Genomic DNA, 25,230 nt, shown 5'->3' with positions numbered 1-25,230 from the left:
AATTCTGCTTCCATTTTATTTTTTCCATGGCAAATCTTTAATGAACTTCATAAAGAGCCTGCATTACAAGAATAATGGCATTGTTTTCTTCAAAGGCAAAACAAGAGTGCTTTCATTTGTGCCATATGCATCAGGCTGTTTTGCACATGAAAGCTTTAAATACCATGCATATACATTATTTATTCTGGCAAAGTTTACAGTTGTCTTGAGGGAAAAGTGTAGCTGCTGTAAAACAAGAAGGTACAAACCGTCATTATGCATCTTATAAGATACTGCTTTTTTTGCTTCTTCCAGATATTGGTAATAAATGCATTAAGGAGAGCACAAATAAACTATTACTACAGTAATGCAAAATGTTTCAATAAAAAGAAGTTTAGTGTACCCAAACTACAGCAGTCTTTTTCTGATTTAGCACGTGGAGCAGCAGTAGCTGGCATGGCCGCGTTAAAGGAGGAATGAAGGGGTTTCAGAACTTCATGGTGTCTGATAGTAACATGACTTTTGTGGAATTTGTAGAGCTCTTCAAATCTTTCAGGTAAAATATATCTTTATTTTGTACTGATTTCATTCATCCAAGTTTATAAAAGAGCAAAAATTGAACTTTCCTACTCTTTTTGCAGCGTCCGTAGCCGCAAGGATCTGAAAGACCTTTTCGATATCTATGCTGTGCCTTGCAACCGATCCGGCTTAGACCCTGCTCCACTTTATACTAATTTGAAAATTGATGAAAACAGCAGTGGATTCCAGCCTGATTTAGGTTTGTTAAAGAGGAAAATTGAGCTGTTAGACTGCTGAGCAACTTCGGTTATTGGCCTTAATAAAAAGTGTCTCAGTCTCAAAAAGAACCATCAGTTATAAGTTTAAGTAGAGGACTGTTGCCATGCCTTTGCTAAGCAGGATGTAAGACAGAAATGAAGGGAAGGAAAAGTATTCTGGCTTCCATTAGCCAAATATATTTGTAACCAATAATAGCAGAGGCATAAAACTTATTGCTGAGTGGCTGAGCTCAAGGATCTGTAGAGATTGCAGGAGCTCTGGAAGGGCTAAAACACTAAGCAAAAGTAGGGAGTAGAAATGAAGAAGCTGTGTCCTGTGTCTCATTTGGCTGTTTTTTCCTTATCTGATTTCCTAGTGGATCTGCTTTATGTGGGATAAGGGGAAGGAAGCCTCTGTCCCTCTTTACATTCCCCAGTTACCATAATCTCAGTCTGAACTTTGGCCACATTTAAAGAAAACACTCTTTCTGCCAAGCATCTTGTGGGGAGGGTGCAGAACAATTGGCATAGGGGACTGGAAGAAGATAAACAGTGATTGAACAGGAAGGGTATGGGGTTGCACACAGTTGAGGAAAGGCTTTGGGGCTGTTCGTGGTGGTGAGGGGAAGCAGGAGAACCCTGGGTGACTGTGTGAGAGACTGTGTGTTCAAGGTTCCAGGATTTTGTTCATAATAATTGAACACTTACAGTCTGCTCCCATGGACTCTTGTTCTTTTGTTAATGAATAAAAACAAGATGAGTTTGTTCTAATTTACTATTCATTTACTAAAATATTCAGTCAGATACTCGTGCACATTGTATATTGCATTATATTCTATACAGTCTATATAATACACATAATTATTTGGCTTTTAATTATGTTCTCTTATTTTTCTTTCAAGATTTGTTGACTAGAAATGTTTCAGACCTTGGTTTGTTCATTAAGAGCAGGCAGCAGCTATCAGACAACCAGAGGCAAATATCTGATGCTATTGCTGCTGCCAGCATTGTTACCAATGGTACTGGAGTTGAAAGCACATCGCTGGGAATATTTGGAGTGGGAATCCAGCAGCTAAACGACTTCCTAGTGAATTGCCAAGGAGAACACTGTACCTACGATGAAATTCTCAGTATTATACAGGTCTGTAATACAAATATCTTGTAATTTCTTTTTACTTGAAATCCTGTTACTTCCATTTTCCCCACTACCATTGTCTGCCAGTCAGAATAGCATCTGCGTGGATACCTCCTTTCACACTGATATTGTCACTACCATTTACTTGAGTGTGAAGTTTAATACTATCTTTATTTTGGGCTAGAAAATTTTATGGATGTCCATAAATAAATTCATTTTAAAATCATGCAAATAAAGAGTTCTATTGGCTATGTGTGCTTTAGCAGGGAAGGGATGTCATCACTTGGGAAAAGTATTTGTGACAGTTCATTGTTTTCTCCTTGTCTGTGACCACATTTGATTGAGCTTAACCCTAATTTGGAACTTAAAAAAGCACCATTTCCACATGATTTTATTTTTTTATAAAAAAATTTCCAGAGCAAACATGGACATTTTATTCCCTTTTGTACAATTGCTGAAAATTTTAGAAAGTGTATAGAAAATTTTTTATTCCTCTAGACATGCATAATTAATATGATTCGAGATTAACCCTCCACTTGGCAGTTAACAAAGGCTGAAAACTGTAGCTTTCAACTATCAACATGTAATATAAAACTGCAAAGTTTAAAAGCCAGAAATTCTAAAGAAACATCAAGTTAGACTACTACAAGTCTCTTTAATTTGAAATGGTGGTATGTTGTGTTTAAGCATAGTAGATAGGAATGGGATCACAGACCCTTCTTAATTTCAGCTTAAGTACTGATTCTGCTTTCAGCAGGAGGTTGGATTAGATGACCTCCCAACATCCTTTCCAACCTGAATGATTCTATGACTTACAATTATGAGTTCAGTATATTTGTTTAGTGATTTGTAAAACACAGTTTGCAGGCACATAATTATCCACAAAAAGACTGGTTTTACATACTTACTGGTGAGTGCTATGAGCAGACTACACTATGAAAACATGACAAAGACATATTTCTAAGAATTGTTATGATGTATCTCTTAAATTTCTTCCTCCTCATAGAAATTTGAACCCAGTGTGAATATGTGCCAGCAAGGGCTGTTATCTTTTGAAGGATTTGCAAGGTAATTACGTATGTGTTAATTTATGTATCTGTATCTATATCTCTATCTATATATATATCTTTCAAGATGATACTAGGGTATTGATGTTTGTATGACAGTCACAAAATGCTAAGCACAGCATAAAATTTCCTCACATCTTCTCACTTCTAGATTTTTGATGGATAAAGACAACTTTGCCTCCAAAAATGATGAATCACAGGAGAATGCTGAGGACTTGAACTTTCCTCTCTCCTATTACTACATAGAATCTTCACACAACACTTACCTTACTGGCCATCAGCTTAAAGGGGAGTCCTCAGTAGAGCTCTACAGCCAGGTATGCAGGATTGGATCACTGTGCAGCTTTCAACATGAACTTGTTTGTTTTACTGGCAAGTTGCAGAAACATGACCTTTTTGCTTTGAAAATCTAGATGTCCTAAACCTCTGCTTGCAAAATGTTGGAAAACATGATGTGTGGGAAAGCTGCCTGTAAGCACAGTTGTGCTCAAATGCCTTTTCTAAGGCAAAAAAAATGGGTTTAGTTTGAGATTCATAGCATTTAGACACCAGTCGGTCTGACCCAACCTACTAAAATTAGACTTTCCCACAGGAAAGACTGATCTAATATTTTAGTTCATTCAGATGTCAAAAACACTACTGAAATACTGTACATTGCACTGCTAAGACAAATTTCAAATGGAACTATAACTTCTAAAAACATTACTTCTAGGAATATTCTACAGGTTTTTAGACTTTATGCCTTACTGGCAGTGAGCAGGAACAAAACAATTTCTCCCTAGGACTTTTGGTTCTGTGTTTGTTTGTATATATATTTTTTCATGTCTGTATTTACGAAATGCTAGAGAAAGCATCGAACTTCCTGTCAGTAGTGTTTTCATTACTTTAAATGTTAATGACTCATCATTGAGAAGGGCTCATCTGGTGTCCCGTGTGCTCCTTCACCTGGGGTTATAAGACAGAGGGATGAGGCTGTGTTAGGAAATCCTGAGTAACATGATCACACTGAATAATGCAATTGCAGAGGTTCCTGTAGTAGCAGTACCTGGTGATGTGAGTATTGTGTTGGTAATAGATGGGAAGTGAGATAGGGCTCGGCTGCCTTCAAAATTTGCATGATTCAGAAAAGCTTCTCCCTGTCCCTCAAGTCACCAGCTGAAGGGACACTTTGTTCTGGCTCGGTGTGGCTGGCTCTCACAGAAGTGATGGTGTGCCAGCTATGGACACAACTGTCTGAAATCAAATTATTCAGGTTTTGAGTAGGAGGAATAACTTGTTCTTTGTTCCTGAATGTTTTTGCTGGAAATGGGTTTGACTGTTGAGGTCTTTCTATTCGGTAAAATATTTAATTGTGGTACAGATGACAGGCATGCTAAATACTGATAGCAGTAAGAAGCTGGGCTGTCACCAGATGGGCTAGCTTATCTTTCCCTTCATCCTTCCTCTTTGCTTCCTTCAGTGGTTTTCTAGCAAGTAGGGCTTTCTAAAATAAATAAATGAATAAATGAAAAATGGATGTAAATTAGCCTAATATAATTGATTAAGATGGCCTGGCACATTTCCATTCTAACTATATTCATAGAAGTTGTTTCTTCAGACACCATTTTCAGACAATCTTCTGTTTATAAAACTAACAATAACAAAAAGAACCAGCAAACAAACTGGAACTATCCCCATAAGCTGTCATGGGAGCAACCTGGAATAAATTGCCATGTTGCCTTGTAGCTGCTTTTTCAGGGAGAAATATAGAAATGTTTCTCTCCCTCAGAAAATTAAGCTATACATTAGGAACCACCTTCTGCAAACAGATTCCCTGTGTTCTGTAAGATACCATGAATTTCAAAGCTTTATGGTAACTCTCCTAAGAACATACATGCTTTCTTAATTTTCCCTTTCTTTTTCAATGGTAAATGAGGATTTCACTTAGGGAATGCGGGTAGCTCCTGTGGGCTGTTTACTTCATGGAGATTGCTCTTTCCAGCACTCTTGCTGAATCACTAGGCTTTCACTGAGCTCTGCAGAGTCTGTCTTCTGCTTTGATGGCATGAGAGTGTGACTTAGACGTGCTAACACTGTTCAATTGCATTGTAGGTTCTTTTACAAGGCTGCAGAAGTGTAGAATTAGACTGCTGGGATGGTGATGATGGAATGCCTATCATTTATCATGGTCACACTCTTACTACTAAGATCTCTTTTAAGGTATGCTAATAACTGCATATAGAAAAAAATGAGAAGAAAATCAGTATTTTTTTCTGCAATGAAGGAAAAAATTTGCCAACTAGAAAAATACAAATCCTAATGGGCTAAATCCTAATAGAGTATGAACTATGGACTGTCAGACATGAACTCTTCAATGCTAAAGATTATGCTTTTTAAATCAGTTTTTGTAGCATATATACTGTAATTTTCTGTCTTTTTATTGTCAATGTAAGTAACATAAGTATGTATTACCAGTCCTGTTGTAACAAGATGCTGTCTTGTTTTGAAAACAAATTTTGGAGGAAATTTGTTTTAGAGAGGAAAACAGATATCTTCCCCTTTCAACTAACAGTAAGCTAGCTGAATGCTGCAGAATAACCCCATGTTCTTTCCATGGCCTTTCTTTCCCCCAGGAGGTAGTTGAAGCTATTGATCGCAATGCATTCATCACTTCTGACATGCCAGTTATCATTTCCATAGAAAACCACTGCTCGTTGCCTCAGCAACGCAAGATGGCTGAAATCTTCAAGGTAGGCCATAAACTGCAGTAAATAAACTAAGCACATGCCTTGGGATTTTCCATAATATATCACATGTTCTTAATATTTCAGAATGTATTTGGAGATAAGTTGGTGACAAAGTTTTTATTTGAGAGTGACTTTTCTGATGATCCCATGCTTCCTTCCCCTGGCCAACTGAAAAGAAAAATCCTGCTTAAAAACAAGAAGCTGAAAGCCCATCAAACACCAGTGGATATATTGAAACAAAAGGTGAAGTCTTTCCCTAATAGCAAGTAGTGAGACCCAACTTTGGTTAGAAATAGTTCATTTGTGTTTGAAGTTTGTGCTATTCCCATATGAACAGCAGAATAATCTAATGCATATTCATGTTTGGAAGAATCACAGTGGATTGCAACACTTTCAAATAACTAGACAAGACGTATAGTACAGTATAGATACAGCACAACTAAATTTTAGTGTATATTAGTTTTATATAGCCCTAAATAAATGATAAACATAAATGAATTTTCTCTCTGAGTCTATAACATTTACTGTTCACGATTATTGAGAAATAGTGATATGCATTAAGTATGTGTATATATTTACAATATGTAGTAATTTTTGGTAGAGTTCTACTTTGTTTCTTTTTTCATAGTCAAGCCAGGCAAATACTGTCTTTCCTAATCCCTTTTCATGGGGGACTCTGCTATTCAAATAGTGCTTATACCTATATGAGAATTTTTTTGATTTCTAAAGATTAGGGCTGCATCTCTAGTAGCATCAATATAATAATGTCTGTGGTTAGTCAGCAATTAGATTGAATCCTTGAAAATGTAAACGCCAGTTGCATTAGATTTAAATTCTTGTATCAGAATGAGTAAATCACACTGATTAGTACCAGTATATGGACATGCTCCATCTTTTGAAAAGGTTTTAAACTATTTCTTGAACAGCCTACCTCAGACTGGAAAAAAGCAGCATTGCTCTGAGTGATGTGCAAAGTGGAAATTTTCCTGTAATTAATTAGTTTTCGTATCTTATTAAGTGTTTTTCTTCCAATACGGGTTTTCTTTACTTTCACACCCTTAAAATGGTATTTTAGTTTGATCTTAACAAACTTAAAAATCTCACTTATTTCTCATTCAGTGCTTTCATATAAATAAAATAAAATAAGATGCAAACAGTGATGAAAACCCTTTTACTTTTTAAAAAATTACCAATAATTTACTAAGTGATTCTATTGTTGCAGGCTCACCAGCTGGCACATATGCAAGCACAGGCTAGCAATGGTGCTAGCAACCCCACACCTACCAATGAAGAGGAAGAAGATGAAGAGGATGAATATGACTATGACTATGAATCTCTCTCTGATGGTAACAATATTTATTCATTTATTTATTTATTACAGTGTTGTTGCTAGAACTGTAGCAATAAGAATGTAAATATTCTAGTTCAGAAATGAGGTAGGTAACTTGGTCTTACCTTGTGAGAGGAAGATGTACTAAATGTCCTTGGTGGCACTTTGGTGCAGTAGTCTCTAATACTGTGAAATTAATTTGACTGTATAGAGGACTTGGATGTGACTTGGAGTCCAACCATTATATGTTTTAACTGTGCATTGTATGCTAAATTCTAGTCTTTGTAATTACCTTACTCATATAGACAGCTGAAAGCTCAAGTTTGCAACAGGCATAGCCCTGGCATCTGCATGATCTCTGAAGTACCCACTAGTTACACCTTAGGCATCAGCTGTTCATAGTAAAGGTAGAGGAGCTGCTGAGTCCTTGGTTTATTCAGTGAAGATGGTTTTATTGAAGCATCAGGTGCTCAGTGAGAAAACAGCAAGACATCCCTCAGTGACTTGCCTTGTAAATTCATGGGCTGTCTACACTTCAGCTGTCCTACCCTTCAGGAACTGGCAGTTTAGCATAAATCCACCTTTAGGAGCAGTTTATAGATTGGATTAATGACTGGCATGCCAGAAGTGATAACAAATATTGCAGTTAATAACTTCCACTACTTCCTTGATTCTACTACACATGAGGCAGCTGAGCTGAAGTCATGCTTTCTTTTTTTGCTTCTCTTGCTGTGGGACTGGTTGATTCAGGTAGAGAAAACAACTGGAGTCAGAAAATGTAAAAATATATTTAATCCTCTCAAGTTTTGTCAAAGGATATTTGTCAGAACTTCCATGTATGGATTGAACAAGCTTGAATGCATCTAAATGGGTTACTTGCTTTTTTTAAATAGTAATTTTCAGAGAATATATCAATGTAGATCAGCGTGTGTTTACCCAGTGAGACAGCAGTGATGAAAAAAGTGAAACCAAGCTCTTTGGGTAGTTAAACCCTGCACCATTGTTAAACTCTGTAAATGAGTCACAAAACTGACCAAAGGGACAAAAAGTTGCGGATGTGCTTCAGTGTAAGTAAATGTAAGGTTATTTGACGGAAAACCTTTAAACCTTGTTTATATGATTCTAAGATCAACGATGGCAGTATCAGTTTCAGAAATCATGGAATTATTGAGTTCTCTGAAATGCTCATCTTGGTGTTCAGTGACAGCTAAAAGATGGAGATGATCAGGGACAGTAATGAAAACAAAACATCTTTTGGTTTCTGTATTAAACCTTAATGTGTGACAACTTGAGTTCTGTGTCCAGTTCTTGCCTCCACATTTCAAGAAGGATATGATGGGGTTAAGAGAGGTTAGAGAGATGGGCAGCCAAAAAAGTAAAGCGAGTGCAGTGGTGGTCTTGCACTAGTCAGAGAAGGCTGGAATTCTCCAGCTGGTAGAGAAGGGGACTGAGAGGTGAATTGGAAGCTGATTTGCTAAATCATGAAGTGGTGGATAAGGGGAGTACAGAACTGTTACTCTTTAGGTCTAGGAGGTACTCAGTAAAACTGAACTCAGGAAGTTCAGTCTAAAACAGGTAAAGTATTTATTTGTGCAGCTGGTAGTAAACTTCTGGAATTTGCTGCCATGGGAAATTGCAGGGCCAAGTGGCATCAGCATGTTAAAAAAAACGATTGGACAAATTCATGGACAGATTTATAAGCCAATGTCGTAGGTAGGAATATTTTAGTCCAACATCTCTAATATTCAGCAGTTGTGGTTGTTGGGATGGTACTCAGGAAGTGGGGCCAGTTGCTCTCTTTAAATGGTATCTTCTGTTGCCACTGTCAGAGAATGCTCAGCTGGATGGACAGTTGGTCTGACACAACTGGGGGTGTTCTCCTGAGTAAACAGTGATGAACTGAACCTTTAAGTCTAGTGGGGAGCTGTTTAAGTTCTAGGTGCCATGTTCAGAGAAAATGTAAGGCTTGAGCATGTCCTGCAGCACAGGACTTCTTTTCAGATTGTCTCTTATTTACATTACTTGCTTCTGTCTTTAATGATTTAAAAAATAGTCACAAAATTAATGAATGCAGTTCAGAACCTGACACTGCTTATGGAATAGCACTATTATTTAATGCTAATATGAAAATTTATAGGTTTGATGTCAGTGCTGCCTTCAGTTGTGTTTTGCTAGAAAGCTGACCTAACTGGCTACTTGAGAATAGTCTTTGTGTGGGACAGGGTGGAGATAGTGAAGATGTAAATTGCTGTGAAAACTTAGATCTTTGCTAACAGACTTGTGAAGAAAATATTGCAAAATAACTGCAGTAAGTGACTTTTGAGCAATGTTCTAGTTAAGAGAAGGTTTGAGAAATCTGAAGCTAGCAAGAAACATTCACACCTTCCAATATATGAAGAAATCTGCAGCATGATTTACTGCTTTATTACAAAAATAATTCTTTGGGTTCTTTAATTATGTTAATATTTTGGAAAAACTAATCAAAGTAATGGTCTGTAAACTTTCTAAAAGAGATTCAGTTTTATTTTTCTTACTGATATATTTTTTGAGTAAGGCTAATAGTTTTACGACTGACACTAAATTTTCATTTTTCTGGCTGTAAATCTTAATTTCCTTTACTCTTATTCCCTCTCTGACTCGTTTCCCTGTAGCTGATGTCCTTAATGCTTCTCCTGCTCCTAACAGCCAGGAAGGTAAAAGCCATTTGGTTGAGCATTTTAACTGCATGAAATCAGCATTGCATCTTCAGCCTGTTCAATGTGACAATGTGAATGTATGGTTTTTACTTCATATTGTAAATGCAATCAGATGTTTTTAGATGGCATTGTTAACTGGTCAGAAGCTGTTAGAAGGCTGCATGTGCGACACTGGTTGTGCATAAAAAGATTATGGTCAAAGCATCAGGAATATCAGGAATAAAATAAAACCATTCCTTTTGTGACAGTTGCAATATTTTGGTCCAGAAAGACTATATTAGTAGGTTTATTATTCTTTGATAAATATGTAACTTTGAAGAGGTATTTCTATAGATGGAAAAAATATTTGTGTGTGGTGAAAGTAAGGAGAGGAAAGCCAAAACTTGCTGTACAAAGCGTGTACATGTTTGATGTAGTTAATTGTGTTTGGACATTTTTTGTCATTCCGGACTTCCAGTTGTTTTCAGATGGCAAACTTAATTCATTATATGGTTTGGTCTTAAGGATCTTTTGAACACTAAAGGATCGGCTTTAAAGGAAGTGCAATGTATTAACCAAAGCCAAGCATTAAATTTTTGAAGGAGAAGGTTACTACCAGAAGATGATGCTTTGACCAGCTAATGCATTATTTTAGCATCTGGTTATTCATATAAGATTCACAGCACTGTCCACAAATATTGTTAATTCAAATTAAATTTCCAGTTGAAATTGTTTGGCTTTATGTTTATTAATATCCCCTTAATTTTTAGATAACATTCTTGAAGACCGACCTGAGAATAAATTATCAGGTGATAAACTGCAGTTTGAATACAATGAAGAGACTGCCAAACGACTAAAGAAGGCTGATTGTACCACTTACAATAATAAAGGAAAGGTAGTTGTGCTTTCCCCCCCCTTCTTCCCAGTCACACTTTGATTCATAACCAGCTTCAAAAGGATTGGACAGTTTAGGTAACTGAGACATCAGATGGCAAATGTGCTTTAATGAAGACAAATAATAGCAAGTATGGAAAGACACCAGAAAAAACAGATTAAATAGAACAAATACTCAACATACTGTTCTAGGAAAGTCTTCAGAGGTGGTTGTATATAGAGGCTGTTTGGCTGAAAATTTAACTGTTGTTGGTCTCAAGGAAAACGTCATTGAAACGAGATCCAGGAGCTTATTTAGATATTTAATTTCCATTAATATCAATGGAACTGAAGATTTCATCTGAATCTTCAGCATCTTTGTGTATCAAAATAACTTTAAAACACCACAGTATGATATCAGATATCCACAGTGCCTCTTATTAAATCATCTGACAGTGGAACCAGTGCATTTCTGTTTAATAAATTGTAGTTTCTCCTGAACATGGATATGTTTTGTCTAAATGTTTGTAGAACTGACTGTGATTAAGGCCTTTGCACAGTATTGGAGAATCAGTAACACGTGTTGCTGCATAGGTATGCACATGGGAGGGAGATGTGTTAGGTGAAGACACAAACCATATAGGAAGAAAGAGATAAAATATTTTAAAGACATAAGTTAGATATGCTAGAGTTCTTCCACATTCAGTAATATTATTATTAATTTTATTACATGTTCTTGGAATTGTCACTCAGGTTTACGACATGGAGCTGGGTGAAGAATTCTATCTTCTGCAAAATAAGAAGGAAAGCAGACAAATAGCCCCAGAGCTATCAGATCTTGTCATTTACTGTCAAGCTGTAAAGTTCCCTGGTAAGTACACTGCCCTGTTTTATTGCTCTAAGCTTTGTAATTCTTGGAGACATTATGTTTATGTTTTGAATTAGTTTGAAGTAGTCGAGGGGGTTCGTTCTTGATGATTTGGTAGGCTTCGTAATAACAGCTCCTGGCTGAGAAGCAGTATTCATAAATTATGTGACTACATACTGTTTGTCATATTAAAATGTTTACAAAAGTGAAATTTGCCAGTCTTCACAACTTAGACAACTGTTTCAGGGCCAAATGCCAGATGACAGAAAGCTTCATCTTAAGAGCTCCGAGTTTCCATGTAAGGACCTACTGAATTAGGAAGGAAAATATCCTTAAGACCTTGAAGGAACAGCGTGTCACATTTCTTTAGATGACCTCAGTTTAGAGTGTTTCACCTTTGCCTACACTGCATCATCTGTTCTTCCCTAAGGGGACAGGAGAGGAGCCTTTTCATGGGGTGGGTGAGAACAACTGACTACACACTCACACACAATCTTCATGGAAGGAGTTAAGGAAATAGGAGTGTCTTCTTCTGTACAGTAGGAAGAATAATGTTTGCAGAGAAAAGGAGAGGGAGTAACTGAAAAGATCACCGATAGTTACTTGTTCAGTACTGAAATGTGAGGTTGGATATATTTTGGCTCATACTGTGAACATAAATACTTTTATATTGAGAATTTATTGTTTATTGATATGTTTAATGTTTTGAATGAAAAATCTACTTTTTAGTGGCATGGTTCTCTGCGGAAAAGTTAGCAATTCTGCCAAATCATGATCTTATACAAATAGAACTATAATCAGATTAGAGAAGCTAACCAAACATAAAATAGTGTCAAATGGGCAAGATAAACATGCTGAAAAATGGACAGACATTCTTTGATAATCCTCCATAACTTTAAGAATTGTAGGTGTCACTTGTAAAAATAATGACTTCTAAAAATTCAAATATGATACTCTTTTTGATGAAATCTGCAATGAGATATCTTTCAAATAAAATATTTTCTTTTAAAGAAAGATATTCAAGATTAAACAGAGATAGTTGGAGTTGTTCCAAGCATTTTGACACACAAAAAAGTTCTGATGTTCTAAGAAAACTTTGAAATATTTAATTTTTAATGTAATTTTGGTTATAAACAAAATACCCGCTTTCCCTATCAGATTTCTTCCTCGTGCTTTAAAGGGGTCATGAATAGAACAATTAAGAAAATGAGCTCTTTTACAGATGAACACATGAAGCTGTAGAAATTACTTTTCCAACAAACTTTGTCTCCTTTGAGGCAAAAACTGCCTGCTCTGTAATGTAGACTTCCATGACCACCATGCCAGTGATTGTATTCCTCTGCTTAGCCAGAGGGCACAGACACGGTGCAGTGCCATACCCCAATATTGTCCATTAATGATGGAAACAGGGCTGGTAGATCCATAACTATGGAGCTCTATTGACTGCATTCCTAACCAACTCAGAAAATGCAAGACTTTTGGAAATAGTGAGTGCAGAATTCATGTCAGTGTCTAATCAGTGTTGTAAATATTTTATTTCTCCTGTCTTCATATATTTTTACTCTCTGTTTACGCTTGCCTACGTCCCTGAATGTTAATCACTGTTTTGTGACTATAAAAAAGGACAAGGACCATTATGTTCACTTATCCTAGCCTACTGAGTAACACAGACTTCCCTAAGCATTCCCTGGTCAAAACAGAATTTATCATGTGGAGAAAATAACATTTCTTGTTTATAAAATCTGTGTTAACAAGGAACCCACCACAACTCTTGTTGCTTCCGTGCTTTCTGACCCTTACAGTCTGTTGGATATCATCATACCAGTATGTGAGGGGGTGCAGGTCTGTTCTCTGGGATCTCCCAAGATGAGGGCAGTGAAGCACACCTGAACACAGTGCTGTAACCCACTGGCACACGGCTCATTGCGTTGGTGCTGAGGATCCTTGCACAATGAGTACAGAAATTGAGTACATAAAAGCAGAATTTGCACAATCAAGGGGAGAGAGCAGGGAGTCACCTGAGCTAACTGGCATGAAATTCAGGCACCGTCTCCATTGTATCAGACCATCTGCCTCTGTGGTATCACTTTCCAAGAAATTAAAGTGAATATGAAAAGAGACAGCCTACATACATACAAAAATGCTGTAAATTCTTTTTCAAGATCTGCAAACCTGCAGACTGTCTGTTGGTCTGAAATGTGGTGAAAAGGTGGGAAATACAATTTAGCCTGTTATGTCAGTATGATTAGAATAAGGGCAGGGAAGTTTGCAGTTGTCTGGATTAAAAAATCTAAAAGCAGTAAAGCAGTGTGCTTATATCTAACACAAGAGACAGGCACTAATCTCTGTAAGTCAAAGAACCTAGCATAGGGGTTGTAGAGAAATACAAAACATTCAATCTGTCATTATGGTAGTATAGTAGGATTTGTGTACAGTATGGTGAGATCAAAGCTGGTCCTACTTTGACCAGAGAGGTGGACCAGATGACTTTCATATCATTGTCAACCTCCATTATTTTGCAAATTTATGATTGTATGAAGAGGTGGAGCTGTATTTTGGAGTCAAGTTTAAATTGGAGTGCAAAATGGAGCTTGCCTCTGGGAAGAGATGTGTCACATGCAAAGCATGGCCATGGGAAAGACTGAAATAAAACTCCCTGCTGCAGCTTCCCCTGTGGCCATCACGTTAGGGTCTGTCAGCCCAGGTTTTGCATTGCACTCTGGTGATTTATGAGGTTAGCTTGTTTCCTCAGTGACTGTCTCCACAACAGGATTTTGAAACCTGGATCTTCCTTGCCAAATCCATTTGATCCATTGAAAACTGGGATTAAATAGTGCTGGAAGCACACAGTTCATAACTTTTCATTCTCTAGTCAGTTCATATTCCTTCATCTCAGTTTCTACCATCTTCTGTTGTTTATGTGTATGCTTTGGCCCAAAGAGACAGTACATCTCCAGTGCTGCAAACATTTATATATATCCTAAATTTTACTAATCCAAGCAGTTCCACTGAAACTATCTGCATATTTTTACTAAGTTCATGTACACATGCCATAAAGATTGAGAGCTGAAAATTTACAGCTGTGGACAGACTTCAGTAGAAAAGAAGCCAATGTATCCTCTTTGTGATTTACTATTTGAAATAGTATTAAAACCAGAACTGTCTTTAGACAGGTATGAATTGATGTGAATTAATGAGGAATGTTTTAGGAGCCACAGTTAGGCAAATAACAGTGTTTGCTCTGTTATATTCTATATCACAAATACATATTGGGTCTCTGAGACCATCCCACACCTCACTGCTGTGGGCAGAATAACTACTGCGCATTTTGACTTTGACTTTCTTTACTTTCATCTGTCCTGTGCTCTCTTCAAGTCAACAGAAAGAAACTGACCTTAAGTGGGATTGAGTCTCTTTACTTCACAGGGATTTAGGTCATGATTTTAATGATTATGTTTCTAGAAGGTACAAGTTTGAATAATAGCTATACAAGAGCTTTCCAGCTCCGTTTCTAGTGCATATTAACCATTAAATGTGTAATGGATTTTGCACACCTAACTGTATTTCTCAACATTGAAATACTAATAAACAGAAGAAGATAACTCTGCAAACATCTTGAAGTTAAACTCTTCTATCAACAGCATTTGGACTTTTATATCTTTAAATCATAGTCTTGCATTTATTTAATTATGTAGGTATCCTATCCCAGATGAATTCCATGATAATCACTACTGGTTAGATTTATTGCTTCTATAGAAAATATTTTTATTTTTTAAAAATTATTCTAAGGATAAATACATTGGGACTGTTACTGTAGATTTTTTTTAGTATCAGTTAGGACTATTTGGTAATTTGAGAGAAAGCCAATACCTTCCTCAAGCCAAAAAGTAAAATGGAGAAAAGTTACATCACAGGGAGAGAACTGTATATAATATTGCTTCGTATGAGTTTTTATATACATTATATATACACATATATATGTACATTATATATAAAACCCTACATAACATATACATATATAAAGGCATCTATCTATGTAAGGATGTTAAAATTAAATTATGGAGAAAAATACACTGCTTGTCCTGTGTACTATATAACAGGAGTATGCATGCCTTCAAAAATAATGTAAAATATGATGGAAAATGTTGTGCCCTCTTGGTCATGTTTTTTGGCTCATTTATTTAACATTTATGGGAACAGGCTTGTCAACTCTAAACCCATCTGGCTCTAGCAGAGGAAAAGAAAGAAAAAGCAGGAAGTCCATTTTTGGCAACAATCCTGGCAGGCTGAGCCCTGGGGAGTCAGCTGCTCTTGCCAAAGCATCTGGAAAAGGTAAAGTTAGCATCTTCTTTCACCAGTCATGTGGAATGACTCTGTAATCCAACACATGTACCAGACCAAGTTGTTAAAGATCAAATGTGTAAGATGTTGAACTTTGGAATGGTTTTCTGTTAGTGCAGCAGCTATTAGAGTAACACTATTATAACTGAAGTGTTGAGTGTGGAATGTTAAAATAGGATTCCTCGGTCAGAGATATGATGACCTTAGTTCATAAACAATTCAAAACTAACATACATTTTAAGTGATGTATCTTAAAGTTTATGCTTTAAAAAGTATAAATGAATATTTTCAAAGTACAAATGGAAGGCAGAACTGTTGGGCTGGATCCAGAAAAGAATTTTTAATGTCTGAAGCAGGACTTAGTTGCCTAAAATTCGGCCAAGTCCAAATGTGTAATTGTGCAAATCAGACTTTGCAGGTGATTCAGTTTGTAAACCAGGAAATTGTGCTTCTGCCTGTGAACAGATGTAAAGAAATACAAAGGAAGTACAGAAAAGGTTCTGGAGACCCAGATCCCCTGCCTTTTAAGTGATTGCCATAAACAGAAAGTTAGAATTGTACCTTTTCTTGAACTTATTTTCTGGCTCAGGGAGTGTTGCATTTCTTGCAGCCCAAGGGCACAGCTGCAGCAGACAGGTTAGATTTCCTGTTAGAGGCCAGTGTCCTAAAAATGAAGTCAGGTGCCAAATTCTAAAGTATGTAACTATTTTGCTACCTTTGTCCCCTAAGTCTTGCAGTCTCTGCAGATTGCCTGTTTGGAGACTTAACAGATGGCTTTCAGTCTTGCCTCCCTTCCTCATTAAAAATGTATAAATTGGGAAGAAGGGAATTTTATTCCTTTATTATATTCAGGCAAACACCAATTAGATATTTATTTATTTATTTAGCACATCTAATCTAATCATGGTATTACTTCAATACTTTAAACATTATGTTTCCTCTCATGGATTGCTCTTCCTCTATAAGAAGGAACGTGACATTTAACTTGAGTACTGTAATTTTCCAGAATCACCTTTTTTTGCCATAACTAAAGCACATACTCCAGTAGAAAACCTTGAATTTTTGGAGTCTCTGGCCCTGCAGCTGTAACTTGAGGGTACTGTTTATCTTCCAGGTCCTTTGGATGTGATGCGGCAAACCTGGGAAGATCCTTGCTCTCCTTACAACTCCCCAGCCTCTCTCAGTGCCATCATCAGGACGCCCAAGTGCTACCACATCTCCTCCCTGAACGAGAACGCTGCCAAGCGGCTGTGCAGGCGCTACTCCCAGAAGCTGATCCAGCACACCACCTGCCAGCTCCTGAGGACCTACCCTGCTGCCACTCGCATCGACTCCTCAAATCCCCATCCACTGATCTTCTGGCTCCATGGGGTACAGCTCGTGGCTCTCAACTACCAAACAGATGGTATGGGTGCATGAACACCTTTTAATACATTTAAATGTGATATAAGTCCTTAAACTGTGAATTTGTATTTGGCGCTTGCTTTTCCCTGCTCTCACGAGGGGATCTGCTTGTCTGTGCACCCCACTATAAGCAGGTTCATACCCCAACAATCTGGTCCTTGGAAGGAGTGATCCCAGAGTTCAGGAGTTTTATGCCAATGCAGCAGATCCTGTGATAACACAGAAGTACCTGAACAGCAAGACCTTCCATTTTTATTTTATTGCTGAAGGTTATTTTTTTTTCCCCCAGTTCAAGAAACTGTTACTCCTTTCTGATAACTTCAAATATAAAAGGGTACAAAGGGTACTGAACTATTTTTAACTTGAAAGTGCTGCCATGGATGCTGGTTTAATGTTGACCAAAACATTTTTGGACTGTTTACTATGCTGTGTTGTGTTGCTTCACCTTTTCCATGGGGGATCCATTAGGTCATCTACAAAGCTACATGGTCAGTGCTTTTTCATTCTGCAGTTCAGGGCACATACCTAGAGACTTCTCAGAGCAATGGTGTAGGCAAGCCCTACAGTTCAATAAAGACAATGGAAAGGGGTAGATAAGAAGGAACTGCTTTTATTGTTTTGTATACTTATTGGATAAATTCGATACATAAATTACAGCTGTCTCTGAAAATCAAGAATGAAATTATAGTACACAAGTAAAATAATTTAAAAAAGATACCTAAAACACGACTTTTTCTTCACTGTTACAGTTTTTCCATTGTACCATTGCTCTCTGTCAGTTTTGGCTGCCTTATTTCACAGATCTTCCTCTGCAACTTAATGCAGCAATGTTTGAGGCTAATGGTGGCTGTGGATACGTTTTGAAACCTCCAGTTCTGTGGGATAAAAATTGTTCAATGTACCAGAAGTTTTGTCCATTGGAAAGAGATTTTGATAATAAGGAGCCAGCTATATATTCTTTAACAGTAAGTACATTAAAAAGGAATTTCATGCAGCCAAACAGATAGAAGTAGACAAGATGTAACTACAGTCTTTAACCAGCATTACAGTCATGCTTCTAAATGGAAAGATTGAACCTTTAATTGTTGCTTGTACTTCTGAAGGTCAGCATAACTAACAGAAATTGGAGGGGGAAGGAGAAAAGATTTGTCTTTATTTTATTATATTTTATTTTATTGGCTGGTTTGTATCCATAGTTACTTTCACTGTTTCCTTCACAATATTCATTGAAACCCAGTCCTGAAAGAATTTTCCTTGGGACTACACAACTGTGTAAAATTACACATGTGCCCTGATGTTTGACACATTTGTGAACACTTGAGAAGCTACACAAAAAAGCCATTATGAAAAGCTGTACTGAATCTTTAAAAAAATATTTTACAAGTTATATAATAAGATATATAATTTGTGGATTTGTGGCCAAAGAAAAGTATTCTCAGAAGCTAGTCCCTTCCAGGAAAAGTGTCAGAAAAGTGAGATTCATAAGAATCAGAATTCTCCCAGATGTGATAATTACACACCTAATTCTTGTGTTGCATATGCCAAAGCAACCTAATTCTTGTGTTGCATATGCCAAAGCAAGCCAGACGTCAGTGCCATCACTCCAGAGTAGTGGAGAAGAAATTGTGGTCCTTTCTGACTACATTACTGGTACATTCTTTCTGGATTAGCTTTCAGATGCCATGAATGGTTGCACTCATGATGTATAGTGTGTTTTTTTCAGAGGAGAGATGCCCTAGCGGTGGTGTTGGGCATGGGGTTAAGGCAGCTCTGCTTCTGAAGTGACTGCCCTGCCAATTACAAAAGTAGGGGAGTATCGGAATTAAATCAGCACGTTAACAAACTGTGCTTAGGAATGTGCTAAACAATATTTAGCAGAATCACGACGGGAAAAGAATTACTCCACTAATTGGTTTCTCTGTGTACTCCTTGGCTTCAGATCGTGTCTGGGCAGAACGTGTGCCCCAGCAACAGCACGGGCAGTCCATGCATTGAAATCGATGTGCTGGGGATGCCTCTGGACAGCTGCCACTTCCGGACAAAGCCCATTCACCGCAATACTCTCAACCCCATGTGGAATGAACAGTTCCTTTTCCGGATTCACTTTGAGGATTTGGTCTTTCTCCGGTTCGCAGTTGTTGAAAATAACAGCTCAGCTGTGACAGCTCAGAGAATCATTCCCCTCAAAGCGCTAAAGAGAGGTACAGCCTAGTTTGTAGTGACACCCTATGCCAAAATGGTTCAACAGATTCCTGGACTGAATCTGTCCAGAGGGATATTTTTAATCAGCTAGTTGCATTTTTCTCGAGGAGGAAGGGAGCAAATTTGAGACTACATACCATGGCCTGGCAGTACAATGCTGATGTAATAGACTCCTTAGGAGCCAGCAGCTGCCCCAGTGAGTTGTAAAAAGCTCGATCCTGTGGTGTTGTGGAGACAGGGGCATCTTACACCTGCTTGGATCCTGAGCTGTGCTTGTGAGGTTATGTTCACCTGGAGACTGGCTGCTCCCTTAAGAAGCATGGAGTGGTTTAATTCCCTGCCTTGTCCTTTGCCCAAGAAACTGCTGTAATGGGTGATCACTGGTCAGAGGGGAATTGCGCTTCTGGCAGCTGTGGCTGGAGGAGAGTTGAAGGGTGAGAGAAAGTGAGAGAGTTGAGAAAACATTGCTAATTCTGTGACACCTGGGAAATGGAGTTTCCATGTTGCCAGCAGCTCTTTCACATGTGCTTTGTGTCACTGTAATACCACACAACTGTCTGTGTTGGCATATGAGGAGATCCGGCCAGACATGCATTTTCCCAGTGATAATTTGACCTTGTTTCATTCATATTCTAATATTTAGATATTTTATGTATGAATATATTGTGTATTATGGCAAAACAAAGGTAGGATGCTGTATGAGCCACTCAGCAATTCATAGCACTTGGGTTACACTGCTGTACAGCGTTAATGCAGTGCTATTACAGTGCCTTAAATCCTATTTGTGTGGCGAATTGTAGCTATAAATACAGCAAATTTGAGTTTTCCATTTATGAGACTTGTGTTCTAGAATGTGGTGAAGTATTTACAGATTTTTCCTCTTTAGGCTACAGACATGTCCAGCTCCATAACCTGCACAATGAAACATTAGAGATTTCCAGTTTGTTTATAAACAGTCGGAGAATGGAAGAAAGTCCCTCTGGAAACACTCTGCCTGCATCTTTGGTAATTCAATTTTTTTGTGTGTGTGTGTGTGAATTACCTGTATTCTTGTCATAATAACAGCCAGACTGTTCAAAGGTGTTAGCCCTTAAACCTGCACATTGTTCAGAAGTACCCTGATGCCTACTTTTTGGCTTTGATGGAAGTAAGATTATCCACCTGGCTAAAACTGTGGAAAGGTAAATCTTTTCAAAGTCTGGCTTCTCTGGTGTATTTAGGTATAGCACAAGAACCCCTGGGCTGGAGGAGTGTAGTTGAGCAGTAAGGTCCAGTGCTGCCTCATGCATTCCTTTATGCATGAATTCTAAGCAAAGCATTTGAGACCAAAATAAAAAGAAAGATGCAAATTACCAACAACTTTGGAATAATGAGAATAAAATTGAATTTTATTACAAGAAAATAAAGACTCTGTATTTCCATAAATACACATATTTATATACGTATGTGCACATATTTTATATGTACAAATATGTATACATACATATACACCTATCTAAAAATATATGTTTGTATTTATGCATGCATAGATGGATGTGATTTTTTCTATTAATAGCCCTTAATATTAGGTTGTCTGGGTTACTCATGTTTTGGCAACTTTAAACATCTATATTATCATTATTCTGACTACTCAAGTGTTAGATAAAACCTGCTGAGCTCCTGTGTATGCAGATGTGTTGCTGATATTATCCTCCTGTGAATACATGCCAAACATGTATCTTGGTGAATTACTAGGCAGAAAGGAAGAACATAAATGGTTTGGAGGTTAAAAGAAAGCTATAGGTTTTCACCCAGCAATCTGTATGCTGAAATATAAATAGTCTGAGCTCAGCTAGAATGGGTAATGAGTGATGGAGGTCTGCCCTTCACTGGAAAACTTCCTTTTTCTTCTTTCTCTTCAGCTTCAGGGTAGGGTGGACTCTTTTGGAGGGTTTGTTGGTGTTTTTTTAATGCCTCAATCTGTAGCATAAGAGCCATGTCCTACCTTGATAGCTTTGCTCTCTCAAGGTCCTTACAACTTGTACGTACAGTTTCTTTTAAGCAACCTTTTACATGCCTTTTACATTCAGTAACCTGTTGAATGTTGTCTGAACAGTTGTTTAGCCTGGGAGAAAGGAAAGCTGCTGTGACTTACAAAGTGACAGTTCATGGAATTCCAGGCCCGGAGCCTTTCACTGTTTTTAATGTAAGTGCAGGGACTACGGCTGCACAGCTGCTCCATCAGGTAAGCTTCCTGCTCAATTGCAGATCCAACTGCAGGAATCCACATTAACATCATTGTGGACATTTGTCTCCCTGCATTTCTCTCATGCAGGGTCGTTGTAGTTCATCACAGCAAGGAGGTGCTGTTAGAAATGTATTCCTGTGGAATTAATTACATTGCAAACACAGAAAATAATCAGTGAAATGATTTATCATTTTAGAATATATTCCCTATCAGTATTTTAATACTTGGGCATATGCAGATGAGAAAAACAATCTTTCTGGCCAACGGAGGCGGTGGGCTGTCCTTACAACAAGGGCAAACATTTCTGCAGAATTCTTTGAACTTGAGCACCATAGGAATACAGAGTAAAAGTTAGAAGGCCAAGTTCATGAGTAGCAAAACCAGTTAACTCAACAGGGATTGTTATTCTAGCAGTGGGAAAAGACTGTACTGTCCTGGGATTATGAATAAATTGTCTGGCCAGCCAAACAGGACAGAAATAAGCTTAAATAGTACTGCCTTGTCTGGGATAGTTGAACTGCTTGGCTACGCTAAAGAGAACAGGACATTACCCTGGAGTAAAATATCTGAATAATAAATAGCACATCAGAAAGCCTGCCTGCACTGTCAGAACAGTTATTGATTCTTAAAGCTTCCGTATTCACTCTCATTTATAACTACTAATTATGCAGTGTTTATATTTAGCGTTCTAATTGTTGTGTGTTTATTATGGTCTGTCTTAGCTCTTGGCTACCATAAAAGGCACCGAGTCATGCGCTGCAGACTATTTTCTGATGGAAGAGAAAAGTTTCATATCTAAAGAAAAGAGTGAATGCAGAAAACCACCATTCCAGAGAGTGATTGGTCCTGAAGAAGGGCTAGTGCAGCTTTTGAACAGTTGGTTCCCAGAAGAAGGATATGTTGGAAGGATTATCTTTAAAACCCGAGAGGAAGTAAGTCTGTTTTAGATAAATTGTTATTTACAAAGATAGCTAAAATTAGCTCTTAGGACCAGGAAACAAAAGGGTGCAGTATTTGTTTCACTACTTGGTGAGTAATGTCAATGCTGTGTACATTGTTTAAGAACAAACATAACTCTTGAGTGAGCAAGGACAACTAGACTTCATGCACCTGTGCGACATTAACTGGACCTCACTCAGCTTTACTATCAGCTGTGTGATGTTTAAGCATTATCACTCACTCACCAGTTCTATGTTGTGTTCTAATTTAATGCCATACATTATGCCAGGATAGGAAATTAATATAAAGAAAGATAATAGTTAATACCATAGGATCATAGATAACAGAACTCCAGACAACCATTATCAATCAGTTTGGATGTCAACAACTTCTTATCTGTCTAGAAAAATTAGAAATAATTTTAATATTAAAGAATAAGTCTAAAAGGATCACAAAGGATAATTAAATTATTAATGATAACCTAAAATGATGAAATAGGCGATTTCTTTTCATTTAAAGGAGGAAAATGGACTGATTACTTCAGTTTAAACTGTAAGCAAAGCATCTACAGCTTGAAAATATGCTAGTGCCCAGGCTTGTGAGAGACAAAAAAAGCAGAACAAAGACACATAATGATCTCATTTCTGGACACACTTTCTTTGGTCAGTTCAGCCTACAAAAATGCTTATTAGTACACAGATTTTACTTACACAAATGATAGAGATCCTCTGAGATACTTTAAAGTGAAAAAATGTTATTTTTGATTAGTTTGATAGAACTTTTGATAAAGCTTCAATTTGACAAATTACCATTAAATTACACAAGTCCATATTTTGTTTTCCTTTATTTCTAACATTTGGCAAAAAAAATTACAAGAAGTTACAAGGTAGAAATTTGTTTGTGGAAATAGTAACCTACTAAATTCTGTTGACTGCAGCACTGACTTTGTCAGTGTGCACCACGTGTCCATTCTGTTAGAAAATGGGAGTTAAAATCTGTCTTGGCTCATGTGAAAATTACGCTGTAGTTTTGTCCTGTGATGTGAGTGCCCCAAAGCATTATCTGTAATTCTGAGCCTTTCTGCAGATAGCAGCACCTCAGAGCTTGGAACTAGAAATGAAGCTGCAAATCTGATTGAAAAACAAGGAGTGGGTCCACTGGAGGGTGTGAAACACAGCTCATGTTTACAGCTTATGAATCCAAGCTGTGTTCCAAGGTGTTGGACAGAAATGCATTCTCTGAGAGAAGGTGCAGGGAGGAATTCTGCCTGAAAATCTGCAGTAGTCAGAGAGCCTGAAAAGGGACAAACATCCTTCCTCTTGCTCTACACCACAGGAAAATGTTTGCTCAGACTTCTTGCTCTCTAAGTACTTTTGGCTTTAGTGCAAGGACAGGAGAGAAAAGAACCCTTTCCACCATCTCCCATCTTACTGCCACCATTAGATGACAAAACATAATTTTGTGTACATAAGGAAAGAAAGGATTTAAGTGACTATACATATGTCTCCAGACACTGATTGTAGAAACACAGGTATTTATTAGCAGTAGTAGCTTGTCAAAACTCTCCTGTAATGCATTTAACAAAATGGAGCTGGGGCTACAGCAGAGTCTCTAATTTCCATGTGATAAGAACCTTTTGTGACCACCAGCTGTTAGTTACCTTTCTGAAGTAAATCAATCTGGCTCTCATTTATTTTCTCTGTAGAATTTAAACGAGAGAAATGTCTTTCAAGAAGCAAAGGAAGAAGCAGCCATCAGCTCCGAGGATGACAGTTTCTTTGTTCAGGTACACGATGTCTCCCCAGAGCAACCACGCACCGTCATCAAGGCTCCCCGCTTCAGCACGGCTCAGGATGTCATACAGCAGGTGAGCTGCACCTTTCCATGGTAATCTGTGGGGTGGAGGCTGGTTTCACACAAGATAAGGTGGGGTTTGTTCTCAGCATAGGCTGAGGAATCGGTTTAGTAACCTGAATCTGAGGGAATGCCTTCTTTTTTGTCTTATTTTTTCTCTGCTTTTAAACAGACTCTTTGCAAAGCGAAATACTCCTACAGCATTTTGAGCAATCCAAATCCAAGTGATTATGTGCTCCTGGAAGAGGTGACAAAAGAGCCAACAAACAAAAAGTCCTCAACATCTAAACCATCTCAGAGGATTCTCTCTGATCAAGAGTGTGTGTTTCAGGCCCAAAGCAAATGGAAGGGAGCAGGAAAATTTATCCTGAAGCTCAAAGAACAGGTTCAGGTAAAAGATGTGATACTTTGCAGCAGGTGTTGTAGATAGTGTGTGATCAGCTTAATGGGAACCTGCTTTCAATGGGAGAGACACACAACTGGCGTGAGGGCAAGTGGGGAAGACAGACTACAGCAAAAAGCAGATTCCTCTTTTCTCCAAACCTCCCTTACTTTCTTCCTTTGCAAAACTGCAAAGTTACATCCAGCAACACGACTCCCTCACAGCCTGCAAATCCAGGACAACCTTTATCTGCTACCAGCTTTCTGTTTTTCAAAATCTTCTGGCTGTACATGCCACACTTTCCATCATAATAAAGGACCATTCAAATGGGCAGAGCTTAAAAGCTATTGGAATAAAGTCTCCTTTATTCCTGCCCAGTGAAAAAGTTGTTCTGTTGCTTTAGCTCAGGCTTCAGAAAATGGCAGGAATGAAGTACATGCCTGCTGGGAGAA

At 37.8% G+C, this 25,230-nt stretch overlaps 1 protein-coding gene across 4 annotated transcripts in view; it reads left to right on the top strand.

Moving 5' to 3' along the window:
- Positions 1-25,230, top strand: part of PLCE1 (phospholipase C epsilon 1) — a 147,887-nt gene that overhangs the window by 117,261 nt on the left and 5,396 nt on the right. For 2 of the 4 annotated variants that reach the window (XM_018069160.3, XM_018069158.3), the window contains 21 exons: positions 413-535; positions 621-757; positions 1,658-1,896; positions 2,897-2,958; positions 3,109-3,274; positions 5,049-5,156; positions 5,570-5,686; positions 5,768-5,926; positions 6,906-7,029; positions 9,665-9,706; positions 10,459-10,583; positions 11,315-11,432; positions 15,630-15,761; positions 16,885-17,175; positions 17,976-18,139; positions 19,114-19,375; positions 20,263-20,381; positions 21,472-21,600; positions 22,326-22,535; positions 24,248-24,409; positions 24,569-24,787. In XM_018069160.3, the coding sequence (XP_017924649.2) occupies positions 413-535; positions 621-757; positions 1,658-1,896; positions 2,897-2,958; positions 3,109-3,274; positions 5,049-5,156; positions 5,570-5,686; positions 5,768-5,926; positions 6,906-7,029; positions 9,665-9,706; positions 10,459-10,583; positions 11,315-11,432; positions 15,630-15,761; positions 16,885-17,175; positions 17,976-18,139; positions 19,114-19,375; positions 20,263-20,381; positions 21,472-21,600; positions 22,326-22,535; positions 24,248-24,409; positions 24,569-24,787 (3,208 nt within the window). The remainder of the gene's footprint in view (positions 1-412; positions 536-620; positions 758-1,657; positions 1,897-2,896; positions 2,959-3,108; positions 3,275-5,048; positions 5,157-5,569; positions 5,687-5,767; positions 5,927-6,905; positions 7,030-9,664; positions 9,707-10,458; positions 10,584-11,314; positions 11,433-15,629; positions 15,762-16,884; positions 17,176-17,975; positions 18,140-19,113; positions 19,376-20,262; positions 20,382-21,471; positions 21,601-22,325; positions 22,536-24,247; positions 24,410-24,568; positions 24,788-25,230) is intronic. The other 2 variants (XM_018069161.3, XM_018069159.3) reach the window with 1 other exon arrangement.

This window comes from Manacus vitellinus, unplaced genomic scaffold, assembly GCF_001715985.3.
Source record: "Manacus vitellinus isolate BGI_N305 unplaced genomic scaffold, ASM171598v3 scaffold_15_pilon, whole genome shotgun sequence".
In the NCBI taxonomy this organism is placed as follows: Eukaryota; Metazoa; Chordata; class Aves; order Passeriformes; family Pipridae; genus Manacus; species Manacus vitellinus.
This window is presented reverse-complemented; position numbering and strand designations above follow the sequence as displayed.